Source organism: Oryza glaberrima, chromosome 1, assembly GCF_000147395.1.
Source record: "Oryza glaberrima chromosome 1, OglaRS2, whole genome shotgun sequence".
Lineage (NCBI taxonomy): Eukaryota > Viridiplantae > Streptophyta > Magnoliopsida > Poales > Poaceae > Oryza > Oryza glaberrima.
Genome location: NC_068326.1, coordinates 13086737 through 13111020, shown reverse-complemented (window position 1 = coordinate 13111020; position 24284 = coordinate 13086737). Strand labels below are relative to the sequence as shown.

Sequence of the window (24284 nt, the reverse complement as noted above, 5' to 3'; positions counted from 1 at the left end):
ATCGGTTCAAGCTGTGGGTTTTGTAGCCAAAATTTTGCCAATACCAAAAAAAGTTAGTCCTGTTTTTCTTATATCAAAAAAGTTAGCATTTTCAAATTATTTGGCTCAGTTAGTAGATACAACTTTAGTCGCAAAGCAGATAATTGCCTAGCCAATTTTCTAAGTATATACTAAAGGCACCATCCGATTCAGCTTATTGGCTGATCTACTCAGTCATTTTTCGCGAGCACACCTCCTAAACTACTAAATGAAAACTTTCTATATTTAATATTCTTCTAAAAATCATATGCATTTATTTTTAAAATTATAATAGTCAATAATTAACTATCATGTTGTTATAATGACCTGTCCCGTTTTGTATGCCGTAATAAGCTTAGCCAAAACTCTGCCGCACTGCTAGATGGCCTATATATCAACCATCCTCGTCATCAACTAGGAATAATGTTGAGAAATTGTATTGAATTACTAATTCTTACATGTGTTTGGGAATTTCGCAAATGCGCTAACTAGTTACTATTTGACATATCATTAAAATACTAGTTGTGTGTATGTAGGGACTATTGTTAAACTGTAAATTTTAAAATGTTTAATTCTATGTTACATTTGCAACAAATTTGATATATTTTATAAGTAAACTTAGTTTAAATTAAATTATGTGTAAACTTTGTTTGTTTTAAAGGTTAGATGGAACAATTTTATTTTTATAGATAAATAAACAGAATTAGAATTACATACCTTATTTTATCCCTACAGGGGCCAATCACATATATATAATATGTTCTTATACATTTCTTATGTTCTTTATATTTTAAAAATTTAATAATTTCACAATTTAATACTCCCTCTGTCTCATAAAAAAAATTTAGCACATGATGTGACACATCCTAATACTACGAATCTTGTCCAGATTCGTAGTACTAGGATGTGTCACATCACATCATATTTTAGATTTGTTTTTTTATGGGATGGAGGGAGTATGTATTTATATCGTCTTGGACTTTCAAGCTAGTATTTATTACAATGGAATTGAAGTGTTATTCAGTTTGGAGTATCAATTGTAACTTTACATGGTTTGATAATTCTTAATTTCACAAATGATAAATATCTAGTTGTATTTTGTGTGGAACCTTAAATATAACATTTCCATGATTTAATATTTGAAAAATTCGAAACTTAATAAATATTGTTGTACTCTGGAGACTAACTATAGTATAACCCGTTGATACCATGCGTGTTGTTGCGGGATGTCGTAGATTGAATTAGATGGGATATATGATGTGTTAGAAATATTTGTTTTATTTTAGTATAGCATAAATTAACATATATTATATGATACAGATTGTAGGTAGAATTTTTTTGGGGGGTTTATATGATAAAAATTGATGGTAGAAAATGTATTTTGGTTCAATTTTTTAAGATTAGTAGAAGCAATGCAATGCATAATAATCACACAGTTCAATAGGGGCAGGAAAAAAAACCTATAAACAGAGCACATAATAAATAGGGAGAACTATTAAGCAAGCAAGTTCCTCTATTTGAAGAAAAAAACTAAAAATTCAAATCAAACTAAATGAAGAGAAGAAATATGGGACTTGATAGATATATGTTGAAATATTATGAAAATAATGTGATGATGATTTGATATACTTGCATGTTAAGCTCTTAAATATAACAAATTGTAGATTTACATGTTAAGATGTAATAATTGCTAGTGGATGATGATGTGACATGTTTGTATGTTAAGCTTTAGGATGTAGAGGGCTATAACTTTATACTTTAGATATAATGAAAATTACATTGTCCACTTGGTTTTGAGGCACATTTTATTTATCACACAAATTTGATGTGCTGAATAAGTGGCTCACATCATTACAATCGACACAATGCAGATTAAATGGGCTTTAAAAGTGACCCACAATGTTAAATGCAAATTTGAATTCAACTCTATTGAAAGAAAAAGAAAACCGAATTCGTCAGCTAAATTATACTCCCTCCATCCCAAAATGAGTACTATTTGTCAATAGAATCATGAGTTCACTAAGAAAAAGTATTTGGATGAATTAGTGATACAAAAGTTACTTGTCGGGAAAAAATGGCATAAACATAAAAAATACAACGACATGACAATCAATTGTATACGTGATGCGGACAATATAGAATGCATTCGGATAATATATATGTTTCCTACTTAAAAGTTATTATTACAAAGTAATTTTTAATGAACATTGTCATTTAACAGTCAAAACATCAGCAACATAAGAATTTGATATTTTAAAAGTCTGTCTCAAATAGACCGTTATAGAAAGTGTGAATTTGATGAAATACCTCTAAGGATTGCAGATGCGACGACCGCCATGGATAGATCTTCTTAGGTGCAAGCAAAGCTTTGAATTGATGGATCAACATCCCAACACCTGAAATTTGTACAGCCAGACGAATTGAAGGAGGTCAATCATGATCGATTCTGTTTGTTTCAGACGAGGAACAACCGAATTAGAATACAATTTCTTGATTGAGGAAAAAACAACACCTGCCTAGGCTGGAGAGTACACCTTGAATGAGAGAAAAATATCAAACTCATCTTTTCACTTATAAGTAAGTCAAAATTTTAATTCAAAATTTAAATTTTAATTAAATTTAGTTGCAGGGGACCGGATCCGGTCGGGTCGGTGCCGGATCTGTCGCCCCATGCTGAAGAAACCGTCGGCTGCTGCCCCCCGCGCCGAGGAGGAGCTTCGTCGGCTCTTTTTCTGCCGTCGCCTTCCCGGCCGACCGCACGGTTTCCGGCGGCGGTGAGGCGGCGAGATGGGCTGAGGAGGGTGGCGGTGCGGGTGGTTAGGGTATCTCCCCTAAGCCGCCTACGCGAGAGTGACGCAGGGATCGTCTTAAGCACTAATTTTGAAAAGTTGTTCGGTTTTATGGTTTTTAGTGTAGTGTGTCTTGCAGCATTTGCTTCTAAAATCGTTGAGAAGATGTATATAAAAGTTTTATCTAAAAAATATCTTTCTTTTTTTTTTTTGCTAACAAGCGATATAAATACAACTACAAGTAAAAATACGGGGCGGTTGTATATGTACAGCACCTGACAGCGTGCGGAGGTCTCCAGGTGGCGCGGCGGGGGCGTCCAAACCTCCACCGATTGGTCGCGTGCAGCAGCGTCGATGCGCCGTGCGAAGTATCGCATGCAGGTCCCGTTGCTGATGAAGCCTCCTGCCGGCCGCCGTCCACATCTCGCCGCCGATCATCTGCATCAAAATTAAGGCGACTTGGGACAAGCTCCCCGTCTGCTGCTATCTCGATCGTTGTACGGAGATCGATCGATGGCAATGATATGTTGCATGAGTCCCAATTTTTATACGGAGATGATAACAGCAAAGGATGAGATGCGGTGGACGTAAGGTAAGATGGACGTTGAAATTGGATACGGATTAGGTTTTTCTATACTTTGCAAGTGGGATTATCTCGGTCAACTCTTGATCAAATTGTTGTGATCGACGATGCACTTGCCAAAAAAAGAAAAAAAAACGATGGTGCCCCCAAAAACACCTATGATAGGATGGGATTGCCAGAAAAGGCTAAGGGGCATGTACAAATCAATAATAGGAGATTAGGAGTTCTTAGTCTTAATTACTAGTTAGGAATATTCGCTGATACGAAAGAGAAGATGACTAGATGAGATACAAAACATCATTACTATGGTTAATAATAGCTCAAGAACGACTTGTAGTTTAATGGAAATATAATTGCGTGATAGTGAAAAAAGAAGAAGAAAAGACTAGCAATAAAAATTATTTTTTGAATTCATGGTTAGAGCTTAATTTTATCGTCCCAATTGTTATAAGGAAAATATTTAGAAAATCTTGTATTGTCTAATAGATTAAACATGTCCTAATAAGCTGCTCGGATCGGTTGTTTATTTGTTTTTGGCTCAGATGAGCTTTTATCTGACCGTCCACTTTTCCATTTTTTTTTTTACAAATACCATGGATACATGACTTAGGTTGTGTTTGACAATAGGGGTTAGGAGATTCTTCCCCGTGCACATAAAACTAATGGCTCACTAGCATATGACTAACTGAGTACTGGCCTAAAAAATATATAAGTGGATTAATTAATTTTTTAAAGCAACTTTCCTACAAATTTTTCTTTAAAAAACACACACACACCATTTTAGTCATTCGAGAAGCATAAAAAAACCAAGTGAGTGGAAAATAGGAAGAGACAGCATCGTACACACCCTTATGTTGTGTTCGTTTGGGGGTTTGAAATCCTTCCTCGGCAGCCGGCATGCAAAGCGAAACGTTGAATTAGCACATAATTAATTAAGTATTAGCTAAAAAAATTTAAAAAATAGATTAGTATGATTTTTAAAATAAAATTTTTAATGAATATTTTTTTAAAATACACCGTTTAACAAATTAAGAGTGTGCATGCAGAAAACAAAATAGGGGAGTACAAGTTGGAAAGGTGTACTACCGAACACACCAGCCAAAGTTTCTTCGAATTTCGCTGATTTATTTATTTCTATATTTAATTTATAAAATTGATACACCATTTAATTAATATCATTTAGCAATTAAGATAATTCTATTATCCCCTATTATCTCATTACAAGAGAAACAATACACAATTGTTTAAATTTGCTCGATCGAGAAAGCAAACACTACCCAATGACATCTTCCAAGAACTATATCATTTTTTTCTCTTGCATTCTATTACACCAAAATGATTTGCTCTCGATAATCTATCAATACAGGGCATAGTCGAATAACGCCAGCCATGATATCAAATTCCCACACAGTGTGCACACACACACATTTAACCATTAGCATACGTCACTACTAGAAAACTCATTTTCGGCGTCGTAGGGGATCGATTTTCGCAGACAGGCATGTAATTCGGAGCCAAAACCCCGCCGGCAAAAAAAATACCCGGGGTGAAGGGGGCGGTCTGCCTGCGAAGATTGATCTTTGCAGGTGGACCATATAAGCGTCGCCTGCGAGGCGCCTGCGAAGATTGATCTTTGCAGGCGGACCATATAAGCGTCGCCTGCGAAGATCGATCTTTGCAGGCGACGCTTATATGATCCGCCTGCAAAGATCAATCTTCGCAGGCGCCACTTATATGGCCCGCCTGAAAAGACGCCCCTATATAGTCTTCTTCCTCCCCGAGCCCTGTTCATTCTCCCCGAGGTTTCTCTCTCCTAAAGTGACTTAAATATAGGGGGGAGGTTTTGAATTTCAAATCTTCGGGGGATTTTTCTACGGTGCTTAGATCTACTCATTTCCACACTAGGTATGCAATTTTTTAAGCTTTTAGACCTTAATTTGTGATGGATTTATGCATGCGAAATTGTGAAGGAAGAGCTCCATGTTTTTTAATTTTAATTCTTTTGATATGTTGATGTTAGATGTATGTGTAATACTTGATTGTAGTAGTTTAATGTGGTAACATAAATTCTCATTTTTTTTTTATTTTTGCTATCACATCCACCTCCTAGTTCTAGATCTAGATCTAGATCTTGTCATATATAGAGAGAATAAAATTTTTAATGTCTATTTATTCGATGCAATATGCCGATGATATGATTTTGTTAGATTTTCCTAATGTACTAATTTGGCATGTCTGTGTAAAAAAAATTGAAATAAACTTTGTTTTTTTATTAATTTACAATTAACCTTTAGTTAATTAGTTTTGAATAGCGATAAGTTTTTTCAATAAACCCTACAAATTTGGTATTAATTGTGCAAATATTTTATGTGCAATTTTTTAGAGATATGGAAAGTTGGGAATAGATGTATCATTGGCCGAGGTTTTTGTCTCCATATAGAAACGAAGTGTCTAAATTTATTGGTATTGCCAAGGCACACGCTGAGAAGAACAATATGAGGAAGATAATTTGTCCATGTGCTGACTGTAAGAATGAAATAGCATGGGACTTCGACGATACTTTTAAAGTGAAGGAGCACTTAGTAACTCGTGGATTTATGGACGAGTACGAAATATGGACACGTCATGGTGAAGAACAAGTGGACGGGCCTGAAAATGTAGTTCCGACACAAGTTGAAGACATGGTGCATGACGATGGTTCTATTGAGGACAAAATCGTCCTAGAGGAAATGTTACGTCATGCAGAACCCGAGGTGTTGATGGGGTCGGCTAGAGGGTTAAATAACTTTGAAGCTTTACAGAAGGCAGCAAAGGAAGTTTTGTATGATGAGTTGAAGGGCTGTGACAGTGAGTTCACAACACTACGGTCAGTTCTTAAACTTATGAGGTTAAAGGCGAGACATGGATGGTCTGATACCAGTTTCGATAGTCTGTTAGAACTTCTGCAGAAAATGCTCCCGAGGCCTAACTCACTACCATCCAGCAGATATCAAGCAAAGAAACTCATATGCCCCCTTTCACTTGGTGTGGAAAAGATTCATGCGTGCGTAAATCACCGCATACCGTACAGGAAAGAGTACACTTCTTTAGATGAATGTCCAACATGCGGTGCTAGCCGGTACAAATCGAATAGCAATACTGGCCTAGAACCGTCTGACACAACTAAGGGACGACAGAGAAAAATCCCGCAGCTTGTGATGTGGTACCTTCCTGTCAAAGACCGCATTAAACATATATACTCAAACCCGCGAGATGCGGAACTAATGCACTGGCATGAAGAAGCGCAAGAAGGATGGGCTGATTTGACACCCGGCAGATGCTCGTCAGTGGATAAACTTTGATGCTCAGTACAGAGAGTTTGCTAAAGACCCACAGAACATTAGATTTGCCATGATTACTGATGGAGTTAATCCTTTTGGAGACATGAGCAGCTCACATAGTACTTGGCCAGTACTTCTCACCATGTATAATCTTCCTACCTGGCTTTGTCAAAAGCGAAAATACGTACTACTAGGTATCCTCATACAGGGACCCCGTCAGCCTGGTATTGATATTGACGTATTTCTTGAACCATTGTTGGAAGATATGGCTGATTTATGGAAAGAGGGATTGAAAGTGTGGGACGAGTACTTAAGGGAATACTTCACAGTGAAGGCCATCATCTTCGTGACCATTAACGATTATCCAGCAATGTTTTCAGTTTCAGGTCAAATTAAAGGTAAAACATGATGTGTGATCTGCTTAAATGGAACGTACTATAGGTATCTCCCGGGTTCCAACAAGCTTGTGTACATGCGGCACCGGCGGTTCCTACGCACAAATCACAAGTACCGCAAGATGAAGGCAGAGTTCGATGGCACTGAAGAGACTGATCCTGCACCAAAACCAACATCGGGAGAAAAGGTGTGTGCAATGACAGAGAAAATTGTTTGCGAGTTTGGAAAAGTGACTAAGAAACCATCAAAGGGGACAAAGCGCAAGAAACCCGAGAAGAATACGAAACAAGGGGATAGTAAGGAGCAAGATGATAGTTCGAAGCCAGATGATAAACTCCCTCCCCCATTCAAGAAGCATTCCATATTTTTTAAGTACCTCCCGTACTGGAAAGATCTGGAGGTTCGGCATGCCATAGACGTCATGCATCTAGAGAAAAATTTGTTTGACAACATAGTTGGAACATTGTTGGACATGCCGAACAAGACTAAAGATGGTCTGCAATCATGAATGGACCTAGTCGAGATGGGAATCAGGGAAGAGTTACACCCTCAAGAAGGAGAGAAGAATGACAAAGTATATCTTCCACCAGCCTGTTTCACACTGACACCTGAGGAGAAGAAGTCATTTTGCAACTCACTCCGTGATGTCAGAGTGCCCATAGGTTTCTCATCAAACATCAGTCGACTAGTTTCAATGAAAGATTTCGGTATCTGGTTATAATTCACACGACTGTCATGTCTTGCTCACCGTGTTTCTTGCAATTTCAATAAGGGCCATAAAATCGGAGCATTTAAAGGTTGCTATCACAAGGTTGTGCTACTTTTTCAACACAGTGTCACAGAAGGTCATTAGTCTCGAAGAGTTAGGAAATCTCCGTACATTCGCACATGAGACACAGTGCCAACTTGAGATGTGTTTCCCTCCGTCATTTTTTGATACGATGGAGCACCTCATTGTTCACATAGTGCCGCAGATGGTTGCGCTTGGCCCATTGTACCTCCATCGAATGTGGTCATACGAGCGTTACATGACGGTTTTGAAGGGTTACGTCCAAAATCGTGCACATCCAGAGGGATCAATGGTTGAGGGTTATAGTACTGAAGAGGTTGTCGAGTGCTGTATCGATTACCTCAAAGATGGATATACAATTGGAGTACCTGTGCCCCGACACGAGGGCCGCTCCACCGCTCCGCTGCCACTGACTGCTACCCCGTCGGCCCCTCCACCGCGCCGCCGACCTCTCCACCGCTACCGGCCGCTCCACAGCCGCCGCCGCCATCTCTCTCCCTCTCTCGCAGTCGTTCACGAGCGGCTTCATCATCGGCCTTTCGTCGTCCACGAGCGAAGACGTCCTCGGCCGAACGGCTTCGTCGGCCGGTTCGTCGTCCACGGCCGAACCTCGTCATCGGCCCTTCCTTCGTCGTCCACGACCGAAGCTCGTCGTCGGCCGTTCGTCGTCCACGGACGTGTGTGCATGTGGGTGTTCCTTTTTATATGTGTGTGCATGTGGGTGTGAGGGGGTATATATGTGTGTGCATGTGGGTGTGAATGGGAATGAGGGGTGGGTGATATGTGAATGAGGGGTTATGTGTGGTTGTGAATGTGAATTTGGGAATGTGGGTGATATGTGAATGAAATTGGGAGGGTATGTTCAATTTTGCAGGATATGTGAATTTGTCAAATTTTTTAAATAGCATGTAGGAGGGTATGTTAAAAATTTTTTTAAAAAAAATGTGGAGGATATGTTTGCCTTTTTAATTTTTTTTAAACAACATGTCGAGGAAATGTAATTGTGAATTAGTGCACTACTTGATAATAACTTTTCAAATTTTGTACAAATTTGTTTGTACTAATTAATTTAGCATAATAGTAAGTAGTAATTAATTTCGCAATTTAATTTTGTTTGTACTAATTAATTTAGCATAGAAGTAAGTATAATTAATTACATTTCGCAATTTCATTTTGTTTGTACTAATTAATTTAGCATAATAGTAAGTATAATTAATTACATTTCGCAATTTAATTTTGTTTTTACTAATTAATTTAGCATAATAGTAAGTACTAATTAATAGCATAAGTACTAATTAATAACATATCTATTCTAGCATAATAGTAAGTAGTAATTAATTTCGCAATTTAATTTTGTTTGTACTAATTAATTTAGTATAATAGTAAGTACTAATTAATAGCATAAGTACTAATTAATAACATAACTATTCTAGCATAATAGTAAGTACTCCCTCCGTCCCATAATATAAGGGATTTTGAGGTTTTGATTGCACTGTTTGACCACTCATCTTATTCAAAAAATTTGTGCAAATATAAAAAACGAAAAGTTGTGCTTAAAGTACTTTGGATAATAAAGCAAGTCACAAAAAAATAAATAATAATTCAAAATTTTTTTTGAATAAGACGAGTAATCAAAGAGTGCAAACAAAAACTCAAAATCCCTTATATTATGGGACGGAGGGAGAAGTAATTAATTTCACAATTTAAAGTTGTTTGTACTAATTTGAGTAATTTAAAATGTGGAGGATAACAGTTTCTTTTATGTTAGAGGTTTGATACGATGGCCGATAGTACTAAAGGGACTAAAGATAAGCGTTTAGGGGAGCAAGAGCAGTCCCTTGCTGTTGTGGTTGCTCCGGAACCAACGGTCCCACCAGAAGATAGTTCCGACAGCGACGTAGCTCACGAAGATGATGAGTACTCGTCGCCAAGCGATCCTTGTCCAAGCCCAAGCCTGAAGAGAAGGAAAAAGGGCGACGGTGAAGAAGGCGACAAGGACTACATTCCCCCTAAAGAAGGGGTAAGTAGACTTAATATGTAAACTGTTCACCGTGATAACTATTAGCCCGAGCTAATTCGAAACTTTCATGTATACCTTCTCGTAGGAAATGGCGCCACGGCGATCAAAACGGCAGCCGAAGAAAAAAGTTCCGTCGCAAATTGACAAGGTACCAGCTAACACAACCGGCTCAAAGAAAAGCGAATGGTCAGCTAAGGCGAAGAAAAGGAAGGGCGAGAGAAGCGTGAATAGAAAGGATGAAGGGTTCCATGTTGTTACCCATGTTTCGCCAAAAGGAGAGCTGCTCGCCCCTGAGACAGCACGTGCGAAATTCAGTTCACAGTGTGGTATAATAGTAAGGGAAAAGATCCCCGTCACAGTCATGGACTGGGATCATGTATCGAATGGGAATAAGGAAGTCCTATGGAAAAAGTTGAAGAAAAAGTTCCCGGATGGATCAGAGGCAGCAGTGAGGAATTGTGCACTGCAAACAATGGCCAAGTCTTGGCGTGGTTGGAAAACCACCTTGAACATGAAATTTGTGAAGATGGGACGCACACCGTTTTCGATGTATGCCAACATAACCCCGAATCAGCGGGACGACTTTCTGACGTTGAAGAACTCCTCGGAAGAAATTCAAAGGAGCCAAAAGTATGCAGAGTTGGCCAAGAAGAACAAATTTCCTCATTGCTTAGGCTCCGCAGGATACGCACCAAAGGTGGAGCAGTGGACAAAAGAGAGGAGGAAATGAGGAAGAAGGGGCAACCGGTACCAATGGAGGAATGGACACAGAGATCAAGGAACTGGGTAAGAGCTAGAACTCCTAAAATCACGGATGAAGGAAAAGTATCGTTTGAAGATCCGGAGCTGCAGAGCGTTGCCGATAAAATGGAGAATTTATCAAGTTCACGGAAGAAAGGATTTTTCAAGCCTAAGAGGGAGAAAGATGTGCTAAGTACGGCGCTGGGTACTCCTGAGCATGGGGGAAGGGTTCAAGGTGTGTCGAGCAAGATGAGTTGGAAGGAAGGATTCAAACATGACCCCCACAAGAAGCGTGAAGCGTACAAGGATAAACTTAGAGACGAAGGGGTTGTAGAGTTTGAAAGGCAAATGATGGATTTCTGCGTCAAGCACATGATTTTGCCTCGCCCCGAAACCAAAGAACCTGAGCCAGATTACCCCTTCGATGACCTCAAGGAGAATACACCCTGCAGATTGCACGTTCCCATTGGACGCTCCGGGAAAACTCTTGAGGCCGCTACAGCCATTGCTATCCCTAGGAGAACATACAACGAAGATTTCATACCCGATGCGTATGCCAAGGTGCAGCCGCAAGTGGTCCACGAAGGGTTTGAGTCCTACGACATTGACTTCCCGACTGCAGATGGTGTATCCGTACTTGGGGATGCGGTCGATCTTGTAATTCTCTGGCACAAGAATGGCATATCCTTTGGATTGGGCACTGACGCCACGCAAAAACCTGTGGTGCCAAAACTGGGGTTGGGAAAACCTCCGAGACCTCCTAAGAGGAAGGTGACTGATAATGCGGAGGAACCCGAGATGCAAAAGGAAAATCCAGTGCCGGAAGTGCCATCGGAGATTGCAGTGCCGGAGACAGCCATGGAGATTCCAATGCCGGAAGTGCCCATGGAGATTACAGTGGCAGAACCAGAGGTGCAATTTGTGGCATCAGTCGGGTCAGAAATAGAAGAAGTACCAGGATTGGAATGGGACGGTACAGAGCCAGAAATATTTGAAGACCATTCTCCTGCGAAAGACCCCGAGGTGCAAGAGACCACGGTCCTTGAGAAGGCCTCTACCAGTTCTGAGGTGTCTAGAGTGATTAGGTGCCACGACTCCAAGTCCAAAGATGAGAACAAGGAGAAGTTCATGGTAACCGTCTTCAGAGGGGGTAAGGAACGTGCCAAGCTCAGAGATGATGACCCCTAGAAGGCCGCTGAACTAGCCGGGCCAACATACTTCGCAACCGATGATTGCCCGGCTGAGTACGAACATGGGAAAGCACTCTTGCTGGAATAGGCACTAAACGAAGGACCATGGGAGATGAAAAGGTTACATACCTTCTACATGCAGGCCAGCAAGAAAGGCTTGGGCAATATAACAGCCCGATCACCGGCAGATTGTTTCGGCAAAGAAGGTTACGTATGGCTAGATTTCTCAGATCTCCACGCCATATATCGTTGGGATAAGATGGACGTCAACTACGTCGGTGTTTGGTGCATATGAGTATGAGTTTTAATTAATTATATGAAAAATATGTACAATACAAATCCATGTGATTGTTACTAACAAACTTCTTCTATAGGATGCAATACATGGATGCTAAGAAGACAAAAGAACCTATCGGCTTCTTGGATCCAACTCGGATCTGTCAAACACAACATACCGTGAGGCTAGCACCAGGGTCAGACCAGCTGAAGGGCAAGACTCCAAAAGAGATAGCTGAATACAAGAAGGGCTTGTACAAGGAGAAATTGATTACTGTCGCACAGTACATTGGACGAGCCTTCTTGCACTTTCAAAATAAGAGAGTCGTCATGGCCGCTTATAATTTTAAGTAAGTCGAGTACATTTATCTTCTGCACATATGTCTTATTTTAGCTGGTACTAACTAAATATGTTGTTGTTAATATGTAGCGATCATTATATCTGTTTACTCATCCACCCTAAAGACGGAACCGTGGTAGTCTTGGACCCTATCGATTACAAACACCAGTCATAGAAAGAATTTCTAACAATCTTACAGTAGTAAGTGATTATGACTCTTGCATTTTTATATGAATGTATTATAAATAAATATCTTCCTTAATGTGAAACGGTACGACATCCATACAGTGCGTACCAGTACTACAAGTTCAAGGGTGGAGAACAGACCCGAACAAGGGAGAAGCTGCTAGTACGTACCTATTGGCCGGTAATACTCCACTCACTTAATGTATACCGATTGTTTCACTAATTGCAAATTTTAACTATCTTTTATGATATGTCCTGAAGTGTCACAAGCAACCGCGAGGAACGGTCCTTTGCGGGTATTACGCTTGCGAATTCCTTAGAGTTAATGGGAGGTATAGGACTAACGCGGAGGATGTAAGTCTCTATACTATGTGCTAGACAGCTTCATATATTTATGATACTAATATATTGTTTATTTTCAATGCATGCAGTTGTCAAGATTAGAATGTCAAACAAGCTTTGACGATACATGCATTAAAAATGTCCAGCGTGATCTGTGCCACTTCATCCACCATGAGTGATGTCATATGAAAGGAGATTTCTTCGACCCAGAGGGTGCCCTAGCCACAAGTGACGAATTCAAGGATCTTCGGGAGTGGAACAGTGCTATGCCATAATGTATTAACTAGATGGCGTATTTGAAGTGACAATATAAAAAAATATTGTAATATATATATTTTGGCAACAAATGTAATATATGTACATTTATCAGTACCAAATGCTTGATAATCTTCCAATATATGTACAAAATAATCTACCTGCAAGAATTTCTATTAAATAATTTAAAAGTAATTTACGGGCAAATTATTATTAAATTTCAATATTTTCTACCTATCTTCACAGGCGGAAGTTTTTTTTTTTTTGCAGACGGCCGATTCCTATTTTCGCAGGCGGACTGGACTAGCCAATGTCCGCCTGCGAAAACTATCTTCACAGGCGGACGGCCGCTCGCCTGCGAAGATCGGCGATCTTCATAATCGTTGGCTTACAGGCAGACGGCTGCCCCGCCTGCGAAGACCCTTTTCGATCGCTTGCGATAATGCTTTTCCTAGTAGTGCGTAAAAACACGGGCCGCCCCAAGCCAGGATAAACACGTAGACGGAGCATGCGAGCACCGCCAACTCGATCCGTTGCCATGCGCACGTACGCGCGCTGTGGCGAAGCCAACCGATCTCGGGCGCCACCGTGGCGAGATGTGCCGCGGACTTCCTCAACATTGAGCGCCAACTCAAGCCATTCCAGTAAGCACAGGAAAGCAAACTGCAACGACGAACTAACCTTTTATATACGTGATCTTAGCGATCTAAAAGCAAATACTGAAAAATAAACTTCAATAAAAAACTTTAAAATTATCTTCAAATTTAAAGTTAAAAATTTCAATTTTAGCTGATAAGCATAAATCCCGTCGTAACAACACAAGCCACTAACCCGTGGTCGTGAATGCAAATGTCACAATCAAGTAGACTTCTGTTTTATTGGTTCCAGCATACTTCTATACACTACTCCTTCCGCTCTAAAATATACTAATAATTTCTATACTGTTTTAGCAGTAATAAAAGATCGAGCACGATATCTCTCGTTAAATCAGGACTAACACTACAAATAGTGATAGAAATGCTTATATTTTAAAAGTACGAGTTATGCAGGTTTTGAATATATTTCTCCCACCCAAAAAGAAACTTTAAATTTAATTAGTTCTTTCGGGTCAAATTTCTTTGAAAAAAAGGTTTCAAATTTAAATTTTGGTGAAAGCTTGGAGTTTTAATAGGATGTTATAGGAAACGGTAGAGATGAAATGAATGCTGAATATAGGTGAAGTTCGTTCTGAGGTATTTGAGTTTGAACTCAAACTTGGAATCTGAACGTACAAAGCTTTGGTCATTGCCTATGGATATCTTTGGACGGTACGCACATAAATAATAGGGAACAAATCCAATTTTGCCAAAAAAGATATGAAGCCCATATGCCCTCATTTGTTTGTTGCACGCGGTCTAAAAATGCTATGAAAATTATGAAAAAGAAAAGACATTATATTACTGTACACCATATACATCCACAAAATGCACATAAATTCGAATTCGACCTAAGAATATAGAAATAAATAATAATAAACCCTGAAAATAAGTCTACGATGAATCTAACACTTGGCTGCGAATTGAAATTACCCTGGCGAAAAAGAGGGGTAACCGCCGCAGGGCTGAAGTAATAGGGGTAGCACGTACCGCGGCTTCCAAAGTCGATTGCTTGGGTGCAATACTATCCACATCCTGCAACCAATACCATCGACCACATCGAGACATATATACTGAAAAATGCACAATGCAGCAAAATCAAGCAAACGATAAACACGCGACAACTTTAAAGAAGCCCCAACATGGCTTGGAATATGTACTATGATGCTTCACCGAACCGAATTCCACATAAACACCCAAGCTGAAACGTTTTTCCTCCTTGGGTAGTTTGGGTTTGCGTTCTTGGTGTTCTTTTTTCACCTGCCTGCATATTTGTCTCGGGAGTCTAATTACCACGCAAACACAGGACGACATACAACCGGTGTCTTCACCCTACTTTCTTACAGCCAAACAGGGGTTTTTTCCAGGTTCTTATATTTAACTTTGTTGGTTCAGGCGACGGTCGGGGGGCTAAGCTACATCCGAGGGATGTGCATCTGTCGGTACGACGAGTTGTCCGGTGATCTGTTCTCCGCTGGTGGCGGTGGAGGCGGCGGTGGCGACCTCCCGGCGCCGATCCATTGACCAAATAGCCTCCTACTGGGGGCAGCTGAATGATCCGTCACGCCATGGGATTGCGGCGTGCTGCCCCACCAGTTTGCTTCAGAATCTACGGGCATTAGCGGGTAAGGGGCGAAGCGGTCCCTCTCCCAGGCATAGAACTGGTTGCCTCCGGCATCCTCCGTCTCCATTGAATTAGGGCCAGTTGGAGCCTGCGGGAACAGGGTAAAGTTCATGCTGTCTTGGACAGCCTGCACGGCAGTCCTACGCTGCGGCGCAGCATACAGGCTGGACGAATTCTGCTGATATTGTTCGTTGATGTTACCATGCGGCCTCATGAATTGTGGTGCCATAGGAGGAACACTTGGAATTCTAGACCTTGATCCAGATCTGTGAAACCAAAAACACACGAGTCTTAGGCGTTAAGATATATCGTACAATAATAAACAAAAAGGCAGGTACTGAACCATGCATAGGTGTAACTATTTTTCCAATAGCCACAGCAGAGCTTTGGCAATGTAACTACCATATAATCATAATGCAGAAAAGATTAAAAAAAATCATCATTCTTCTAGGTTTTTTTTGTCAACATTTAGTCCAAAGGAACTTAATTCTGTTTGCATACAATATTCACTAAAGAATAAGTCAATGAGATACCTTTTGTTTATAACACCTGAAATATCAAATTAGCTACAATTGTCACAGGCTACCAGAGAAATTTTATCTTAGAACTGTAGGCATTTTCTCTGGATAGAGGCAGCATGCAAGTCTTACTGAAGGAAGCAGTCAATTCATAACTTAGAAAGAAATGAAACTTACCCATTTCCATAAACTGAGGGGAGAGATCCTCGCTGTTGGCTATCACTATCAAGGCCCCCAACCCTCATTGGTACCACAGGGATTGCCATCTGCTCAGCTACACCATTATTGCTGTTGGGTTGAGAATAGGAGTTGGGCAGGTGCGTCCAGTGGTTATGATGGAAATCAATGGGATGCACTGTAGCCAATGGTCGACCATCTGATGGCCCAGGTAGGGGGTTCCAGTGATCATGATAGGTGGTGCCATCCATAGTTCTTTCAGTGACATGGGAACTTGATGATGATGCCGATGATTGAAGAGGCTGAAAGTAAGCGATATATGGGCCTGGAGGAGTTGCCCCAGGTGCTGATACAGGCAAATGCTCAGAAGTGAAGTTCTGTCCCATGAAATCATGAACTGCATTTGTAAAATACAAGAATGTTCACTTAACAAATCTAGTAAGGTATACGTGAGGAAGTATATCAGTAGTTCTAATTTAAACAAGAACTTACAGGTTACGGGTGGTGCTGACTCTCCTTCACTGGAAAAGAGTAGAAGCAACATGAGTAAACAGCACAATAACTGATATATCAACTCTATCATACAAAGCAGGAATCATCATTGTAATGAGGCAGTGAGGAGCAGTGGAGCACACATTATTGACATCTCTAAGCCATAACTTGTGGGCATATTATGAACATTTAATGAGGCAGTGAGGAGCACACATTATGTTATAGTTGGAAACAGTGGCATGGTTATAATTGAGCTTTACACAAATGACGTAATCCACTTTCATTACAAAGAGGAAGGGACGACATTGCATGGAAGTTTCTAGGACTGCAGTAAGTTTCAAAAAGAAAGGAATGAAGATAATGGTAACAATTTTAGTTATAACTACCCATTGAAGGTCATAAGATTGTGATCAATTATTCATTTACTGTAAAAAAACGGAAATAACAATAAATCAAAAGTTTGGAGGGTAGAACATACTCAAATACAGATGGAAGTTGGGCTAAGCGGCCAATAGGACACCATTGGAAGCGGAATGGCTGCACAAATAGCCATAACACATCATCATTAATTAGGATGTGCTGTGTAAAATAGTGATACAAAATAAGGATTGGAAACATAACATGGGCTAGACTAGAAATAACATTTAACTAAACCCATGATATCTGCTGTAATTTCAACTAAAAACAGAATGCACACAGTGCAATAATTGTGATTAAATCATCAGCTTTTCATATCTAAGATAGTCTTCAAACCTCAATAAAACTAAGCTTATAAAAGAGAGGCAAAACACGCCAGTTATCTCCAAAAACAAAAGGTGAACTACTGAAGACAGATCAAGCATCTATTACTTTACAATCCGTTATGCAGGGTAAATCATATTGAAAAGAAGGTATAAGAAATAGAGCAAAAAAAAGTAGCAGCAGATAAGGTAAATATAGGAAGGGAAGCAAACTGAAAAAAAATTGTTGCCCTTACCAAAAAGACACTCCTTGATGTCTCTGGTTGATTAGCATCATAAAAGTCTTCATCATGACCCCAATCATCATTACTTACATCCTGTGATGGACGCGAACCATTTGCATAGAGCCAATTCCCCCTCTCAATTTGGCGACAGTTGGGGCATTGCATAACTCCTTTGGCATTAAATGCTGAACCAATGCAATCTGATGAAATGTATAGGCAGCATTAAAATCAATAAAGAGCAATACAAATGCATAATTTTATTGTACAGAACAAGAAAGCTCAACTGTGACAATATAACAAACACAGGACACTATGAAGCATAAAATTGTGTTTTCAGCCTCACATGCAAGGATATTTTTATACAGCTGCTATCAACATATATTTAAACTGCCATACATCTTTTGTAACAGTGTATTTTGATCAGACCACAGAGCTCCTTGGTGTAAAGCTATAAACTGAATCTATTATTATTGCAGGCACATTAATTACGATGACAAAATGGATAGGAACATATCATAGGCAACCGAACTAGTGTGCACTCAGCTCAATGCTGAACATTTGCTACCAAATCAACATGAAACATTCTAAAACAATTTTTTGATGTAGTACTAGCAGTATATATTGATTAGTGATTACTAACTTCCTCTCTGGATTAGTGTTAGGAAATTTAGACGATGGGGCCAAGTCGTTAGGACATATTACCAAAAGATATGAAGTAAAAGGGAATTGGAAAAGGTGAAACAAGTACAGAACTAATACTTACTTCTATCTATTTTTAAATATACGATATTTTAGACATGATGTTTGACCATTTGTCTGATTCAAAATTTTATTTCTAACAAGGAAAAATACAAGTCATGCTTAAAATACCTTTGATGATAAAACAAATCACAACAAGACAAATGATACTCCCTCCTTTCCATATTATAAGTTGCTTTGACTTTTTTAAGGTCAAACTTCTTGAAAATTTGACCAAGTTTATTGAAAAATATAGCAGCATTTATAGCACCAAATTAGTTTTATTAAATCTAACATTTAATATATTTTGATAGTTTCTTTGTTTTATGCTGAAAATATTGATATATTTTTCTTAAACTTGGTCAAAGCTAATGAAGTTTGACTTTGGAAAAAGTCAAAACGACTTATAATATGAAACGCATGCAGTATTTACATAACTTTTTTAATAAGATGAATGGTCAAAGTCATGTCCAAAAGTCAACAACAGCATATATTTAATCAAAAAGTCCATTTTACTCCCTCAAACTATTTCCCAGGAGCAATTACCCCCTAAATTATTTCTCGGCTCATTTTACACAGCCAAAGTATTGAAAACAATTCACTTTACTCCCTAACAGTATTTCTCTTTTTTGTTTCACCCCATATAAGTTGTATTTTCACTGGAATTTGGTAGGATGGTGATAGATATATTACAACTTATGTCTCAACATTTTTATTTTTTTCTAAATGTTTACCTAGACTGAAAGCACCTAGGATTGATTTGAATATCGAGATTATAAAGTTCATGCAAACAGTTATGCAAATGGTGTCATCCATGACTCTACAAAATTGTAGTTGAAAATATAGCTTATATAAAAAGAAACAAAAAAAAGGAGAAATGCTATTAGGGGGTGTAAAATGAGCTTAAAAATAGTTTATGGGGTTAAATGATCCTACGAAATAGTTTGAGGGAGTAAAATAGACTTCTTTCATATTTAAACGCAGAGGTAGTATGAATGAATTTAATGCCCCTCGTCCAAAATGGCTGTTGTTTTAGCTCCACACATACAAAAGCAAAAAAAAAAAAAAAAAAAAGCAAAAACACACATTTACATAGTTTGCTCCTATGTAGCCATATATATAATATAATACTCAACCAACAAGCATTCAATGGGGACACTTACGAAACAAAACCAGCTCACACTAGACATTTAGATTTAAATTCACAGTCATCAGCTCGGACTACTAAGCAATCAATCACATGATACAATATGATTGGCGTATTAGGACAAGTCATTGGTGCATTGTACAAAGGGAGGCACAACAGTGCCCACAGGTTGATCTGTCCAGGTGAACAGTAGCATTTTGTTAATTGCTAATAAGCTAGTACACTACCTAATGACAAAATTCTTAATATGCTGGACATCAATTGCTATGTTACAATCAGAAAGGAGATCATTTTTGGCAGTGGCACAAATTATGTCAGGAAAGGACCATAAGAAGGATGAAGTGAACAAAACACACAAAAAATTGTGAAATATCAATGAGACATAGGATGGAAAATAATCAAATGCCAATTTGGGAATGGAAGATCCTCAATTTCTCTCCTATCTAGTTCATTATTTTTTAAAAAAAGCAAATAGTTTGATACAGATGACAAGAAACTTATAAAGAACACAAAATGGCACAACTGTGTAAACCAAATATAGACACAGTACATCCAAATAACATCAGGCTCATCATAATATCAAGAACCAGACTTCAGCATGTCCAGGAAAAATGCAGTAGTGATCAATAACAAAATCACCATCAAATAGCTGTATTTTTTCCCAACACATTAAATCGCATTTAGGTGATAGATTATCGTACATTTTTCCTTGATTATATATATCACATATTCCTACTACATTGCAAAGTTAAACATGTTTGGTCCAGCTCTCAAGAAAAATCTTCAAACTTCCAGCCATTAGTTTGCCCAAATTCATTTTTAAGAAAATTTAACATTGTAAAAAAAAGTTGTATGTACCTACCAAATCCCTTAGTCCAATTTGTAAAAAAGATCTATCAAGAACCTACCAAACCACAACTACCAGCAAACTGACACATGCATAGCTTTCTAATATCTATATAGCTTACAAAAAGGTTACCCTTGGCACCAAAGTATGCACATAAGTAAATGAACATCAAGTGCCCTAACGATCACACAAGTATATAAAAAACATAAACATATTCCTGTAAGTGCACTGAACTTCATAATCTCCGGCTTCTATCATCAAGATACCAATTCTCCCCATAAGTCTGATCCTATGCAAAAACACAAAAGAGAAATGGAGGTACCAAGTTCCAACACAATATCGAAGCACAATGAAAAGTTTCAAATCGACATATAATTACACCAAGCTCATCACCAGTCCGAAACAGTGAAGATACGACAAAAGTGACAACTTATGCTTTTCTTGCAACATGGGAACCCTTTGGAACAGCTTCACCACTAAGTGTTGCCAAATAGCAGGATTCTATACCTGCTTATGAGTAAGCAAAAGATGATATTGCACTGAAGCAAGCTGCCAAAGGGGGCTGCAGCATTCATATTATTCAATTCAACAACGAAAGGTGCAATGTTTCTCCTTAGGACACATAATTCTTGTAGTGAAGCACATAGAACATATACTTGCACAAAGATTGCAGAATATGGTGCGGAATGCACTAAATCCCATCCCAAAATCTCCTTTTCCAAATTACAAACCTTAATTACAAAATCGAGCATATACTGGCCATATAACTTCCATAAATCCCAAGAGTACGCAACTCAAATACAGAAATTCTTATATTTTCTAAAGAGTAAATCTTATGAAGTTACCATATTTGAAATATGTGGTCGAATCATTACGTACACACACACTGATCATCTCCCCGAACCTAATCCATTCCCAAAATTCCACCTTTTCCGAATTGTAATACCGGTAATAGAAGAATCCCTAATTACCCCTTACCAAGAATTCACGACCATTGTTTCATCCACTAAATTTCTAACGCCCCAAGAAACAAGAAACGTCGCTTTATAACAACTCTTATTATTATGAAGAAGAAGCGGGGGAGATCTCGAGGCAGAAAGCCACTCACCGAGGTGGAACTCGTGGCCGCACTGCAGCCTCGCCGTGGACCTGTCCCCGCCGCCGGCGACCACCGCGTCGAGGCAGATCGAGCACGGGACCACCGCCGCGGCGCTCTCCCCGCTGTCGTCGTCGTCGGCGGTGTCGCCCCCCGCCCCCGCCCCCGCGGCCCTCGCCCCGCCTCCTCCTCCTCCCCCCTCCCTCCCGACGGCCGACGCCGGCTCCTCCTCCTCCTCGGCGCCCATCCCGGCTGCGCTCGCGGCGTTCCCCACCACTCCCCGCCCCGCGGATCCCTCCCGGTAGAGCGCGAACGGGGTGCCCCCGACGTAGAACACGCGCCCACCTGCGCCTGCGCCTCGCCTCCCCGGAGCTCCGATCTCGCGCGCGGGCGCGGCCACCGTCTCGTTCCCACCAACGGCGACGGACTCCTGCTGGCTATCTGCTCCGTGTCCGTCCACCAGAAATATTATTAAGGAAGGAGGAAAGCAAAGCAAAAATAATACTAGACGAGAATAAAAAAGGAAAAGGAAAGAAAAAGAAAAAGAAAACGGCAGGAAATAAAAAGTTGGGGTTTTTTTCGTCGGGGTACCTGGGGGAATGTTTATTTGCAGCACCATGCCCTGCCCGTTTTCCCTTACAGTCCCTGGCAGTATAGAATTTGGATTGGGCAAGCCCAACCTATGGTTGTAAAAAAGAAAAAAAAAGGAAGGTTGATTTAGATAAACCATAATTTTTATTCGTCCTAAAATATAGCAGTATTTGAGTGGATAGGACACATCCTAATACTGTGAATCTGGACAAACACATGTCTAGATTCGTAGTAGCAGAAAGTGTCCCATCCACTCAAAGGTTATAATATTTTCGGGCGGATAGAGTACACATTTGTGGATCTAACACTTTTAAGCTTAAAGGTTGCAGAAGACTCTAGATCTAGGGTGAATCGCAAAATGAATAGATCTGGAATGGACTTACACATAGCCGGTTATCGGAGATTCTGATTTGAGTATAACCACTATAGATCTACCGTTGTTGGTATGCCGTTGAGGAGGAGGCGCCGTCGTGACTCGAGGGCTTTCATCCATTCGATGGAAGTTGCCTGTGTGGGTCGCCGACGATGACCTGAGAGTTGAGCTATGTTCAAAAGGGGCACCTCCGGGGATTGAGAATAACGGCAAGGCATAGGGAGATCTGCTTACCGTTGTGAGGTGGTAGGCGGCGACGGATAGCACTGGCAGCGGCCCGGAGAGTGGCGGATGCAGTAAGCCATCAAAACGTAGCCTGAGAGATCGAGGAATCACCGAGAGAAAGGACAGCGTAACGCTAGAGAAGAAATGTGAAGGCTTAGTCGGAGTGGGCAAGGTACTATGTGGTGAGAGTCTTATTTATAGCGACGACATTCATAAAAAAAAAGTGTGACTGCTATTGAAACTAATGCTAGGAAAAAGTGAGAAAAATATAAAAGTAATTACAATCATCGGATTCATAGATATTTATGATATATTCTTTGTTTTACAATGTTAGAAAACAATTATCAATATTTAATAGTGCGATAATCAATTGCCGTACAACTTATGCGAAAACTGATACAACGCACAAAGTTAACACAATAACATTACTACTATTCAATGTCAAAGAATACTAATAATCATTTACTACTATGACTTTAGTAATCGTTTTTATTTACTTGAATTTGTACTCCCTCCGTCCAAAAAAAATCCTAGGGGCGGAGCCACGTGTGGGGCAGCCTGGGCTTGGGCCTCATACGTGGCAAAAATTTTCAATGGAGAAACACTAAAATTTACATAGAATCTGCACAAAAAATTTATAGCTATATGGTTCAGCTCTACTCTTACTAAAATGCTGCCTCCGCCCCTGAAGAATCCAATACTGAGTTTGAATCTAGACATAGTGTATTTGAATTTGAACATAGTGTATGTGCAGAACCTAACTAAGATTGTTTTTTTTATAGAGGAAGTATTATTTTAGAATTGTTAAAAATTAGAATAAGAGTTAGGGTAGTGAAAAAAAGAGAGACGATATGCTTAATGTCGAATTACCAAAATTTGCATCCCGTATGTTTTAATTATGTTTGTGATGTGAATTTCAATATATCAATATGAAGATAATATGTCCCAGTTAGAAAATCAACAGAACAAGTAGGTTAACATTGGAAAAATCGAATTCCTTTATATTTTTCCCCTTTTGGTTTTTTAGCATCACGAGAGGAACGACCCCTGCCAACCACCAAAGGTAAATCTGAACCGTTCAGGGTCCAAACCCGACGACGCTTTTTGATACCTTCATCTCTTTGTGTAGCGTAAGCTGTTCGCAGTGTGAGCTCACACACTCCGTCCAGGGATGCCGTGGCGTGGCAGGGTCCCTCTCCAGCTCAGCACCCACGCGCCCCGCGCCGCATGCCGCGTGTATGACATGCGGGGCCCTCCCTGCCGCAGCCAGCTCGCTCGGCGAGGGTGCCACACCAGGTGTATGACATGCGGGGCCCACGCGTCGACTCGTGGGGTTGCCTCGGTGCTGTGCGGTGCGGTGCGGTTGGGTTTTGCTTTTGTGAGTTTCTGACGCGAGGAGAAGGAGACGCCGTGACGACCTCGCGATTTCCTCTTTTTTGGTTTAAAAAGGCCCTTTTCAGTTTCGAAAACTGGGTGCAGCAAATCTTTTACTACTTTTCTTTTCTTTTCACGGTGATGACGCCAAGAAACGAGGTTTGCATTTTGCCTGGATGGCTGTGGCCCACGGCACGGGACTCCTTTTCTTCTTTTTTTTTTTTCTTCTTGTTTTAC

General features: G+C 39.9%; 1 protein-coding gene across 1 annotated transcript; it reads right to left on the bottom strand.

Moving 5' to 3' along the window:
- Window positions 1–14979: 14979 nt before the first annotated feature.
- LOC127757186 (E3 ubiquitin-protein ligase IPI1) lies at window positions 14980–21962 on the bottom strand. The gene is made up of 6 exons (XM_052282644.1): window positions 21497–21962; window positions 17669–17856; window positions 17171–17229; window positions 16693–16721; window positions 16201–16597; window positions 14980–15771 (listed from the first exon to the last, which is right to left on the bottom strand). The coding sequence occupies exons 1-6, from the start codon at window positions 21729–21731 to the stop codon at window positions 15297–15299; spliced, it is 1383 nt and encodes a 460-aa protein (XP_052138604.1). The 5' UTR covers window positions 21732–21962; the 3' UTR covers window positions 14980–15296.
- Between the last annotated feature and the right edge of the window lie 2322 nt (window positions 21963–24284).

What these genes read in the sequence shown, in the direction of transcription:
- LOC127757186 (XM_052282644.1), bottom strand. Translation starts at nt 21,731, where the DNA reads ATGGGCGCCGAGGAGGAGGAGGAGCCGGCGTCGGCCGTCGGGAGGGAG. An exon ending in GTCAGCACCACCCGTAACCT is followed by an intron (nt 16,598 to 16,692) that starts GTAAGTTCTTGT and finishes TTACAAATGCAG; the next exon opens with TTCATGATTTCATGGGACAG. An exon ending in CCCTCAGTTTATGGAAATGG is followed by an intron (nt 15,772 to 16,200) that starts GTAAGTTTCATT and finishes TTGGTTTCACAG; the next exon opens with ATCTGGATCAAGGTCTAGAA.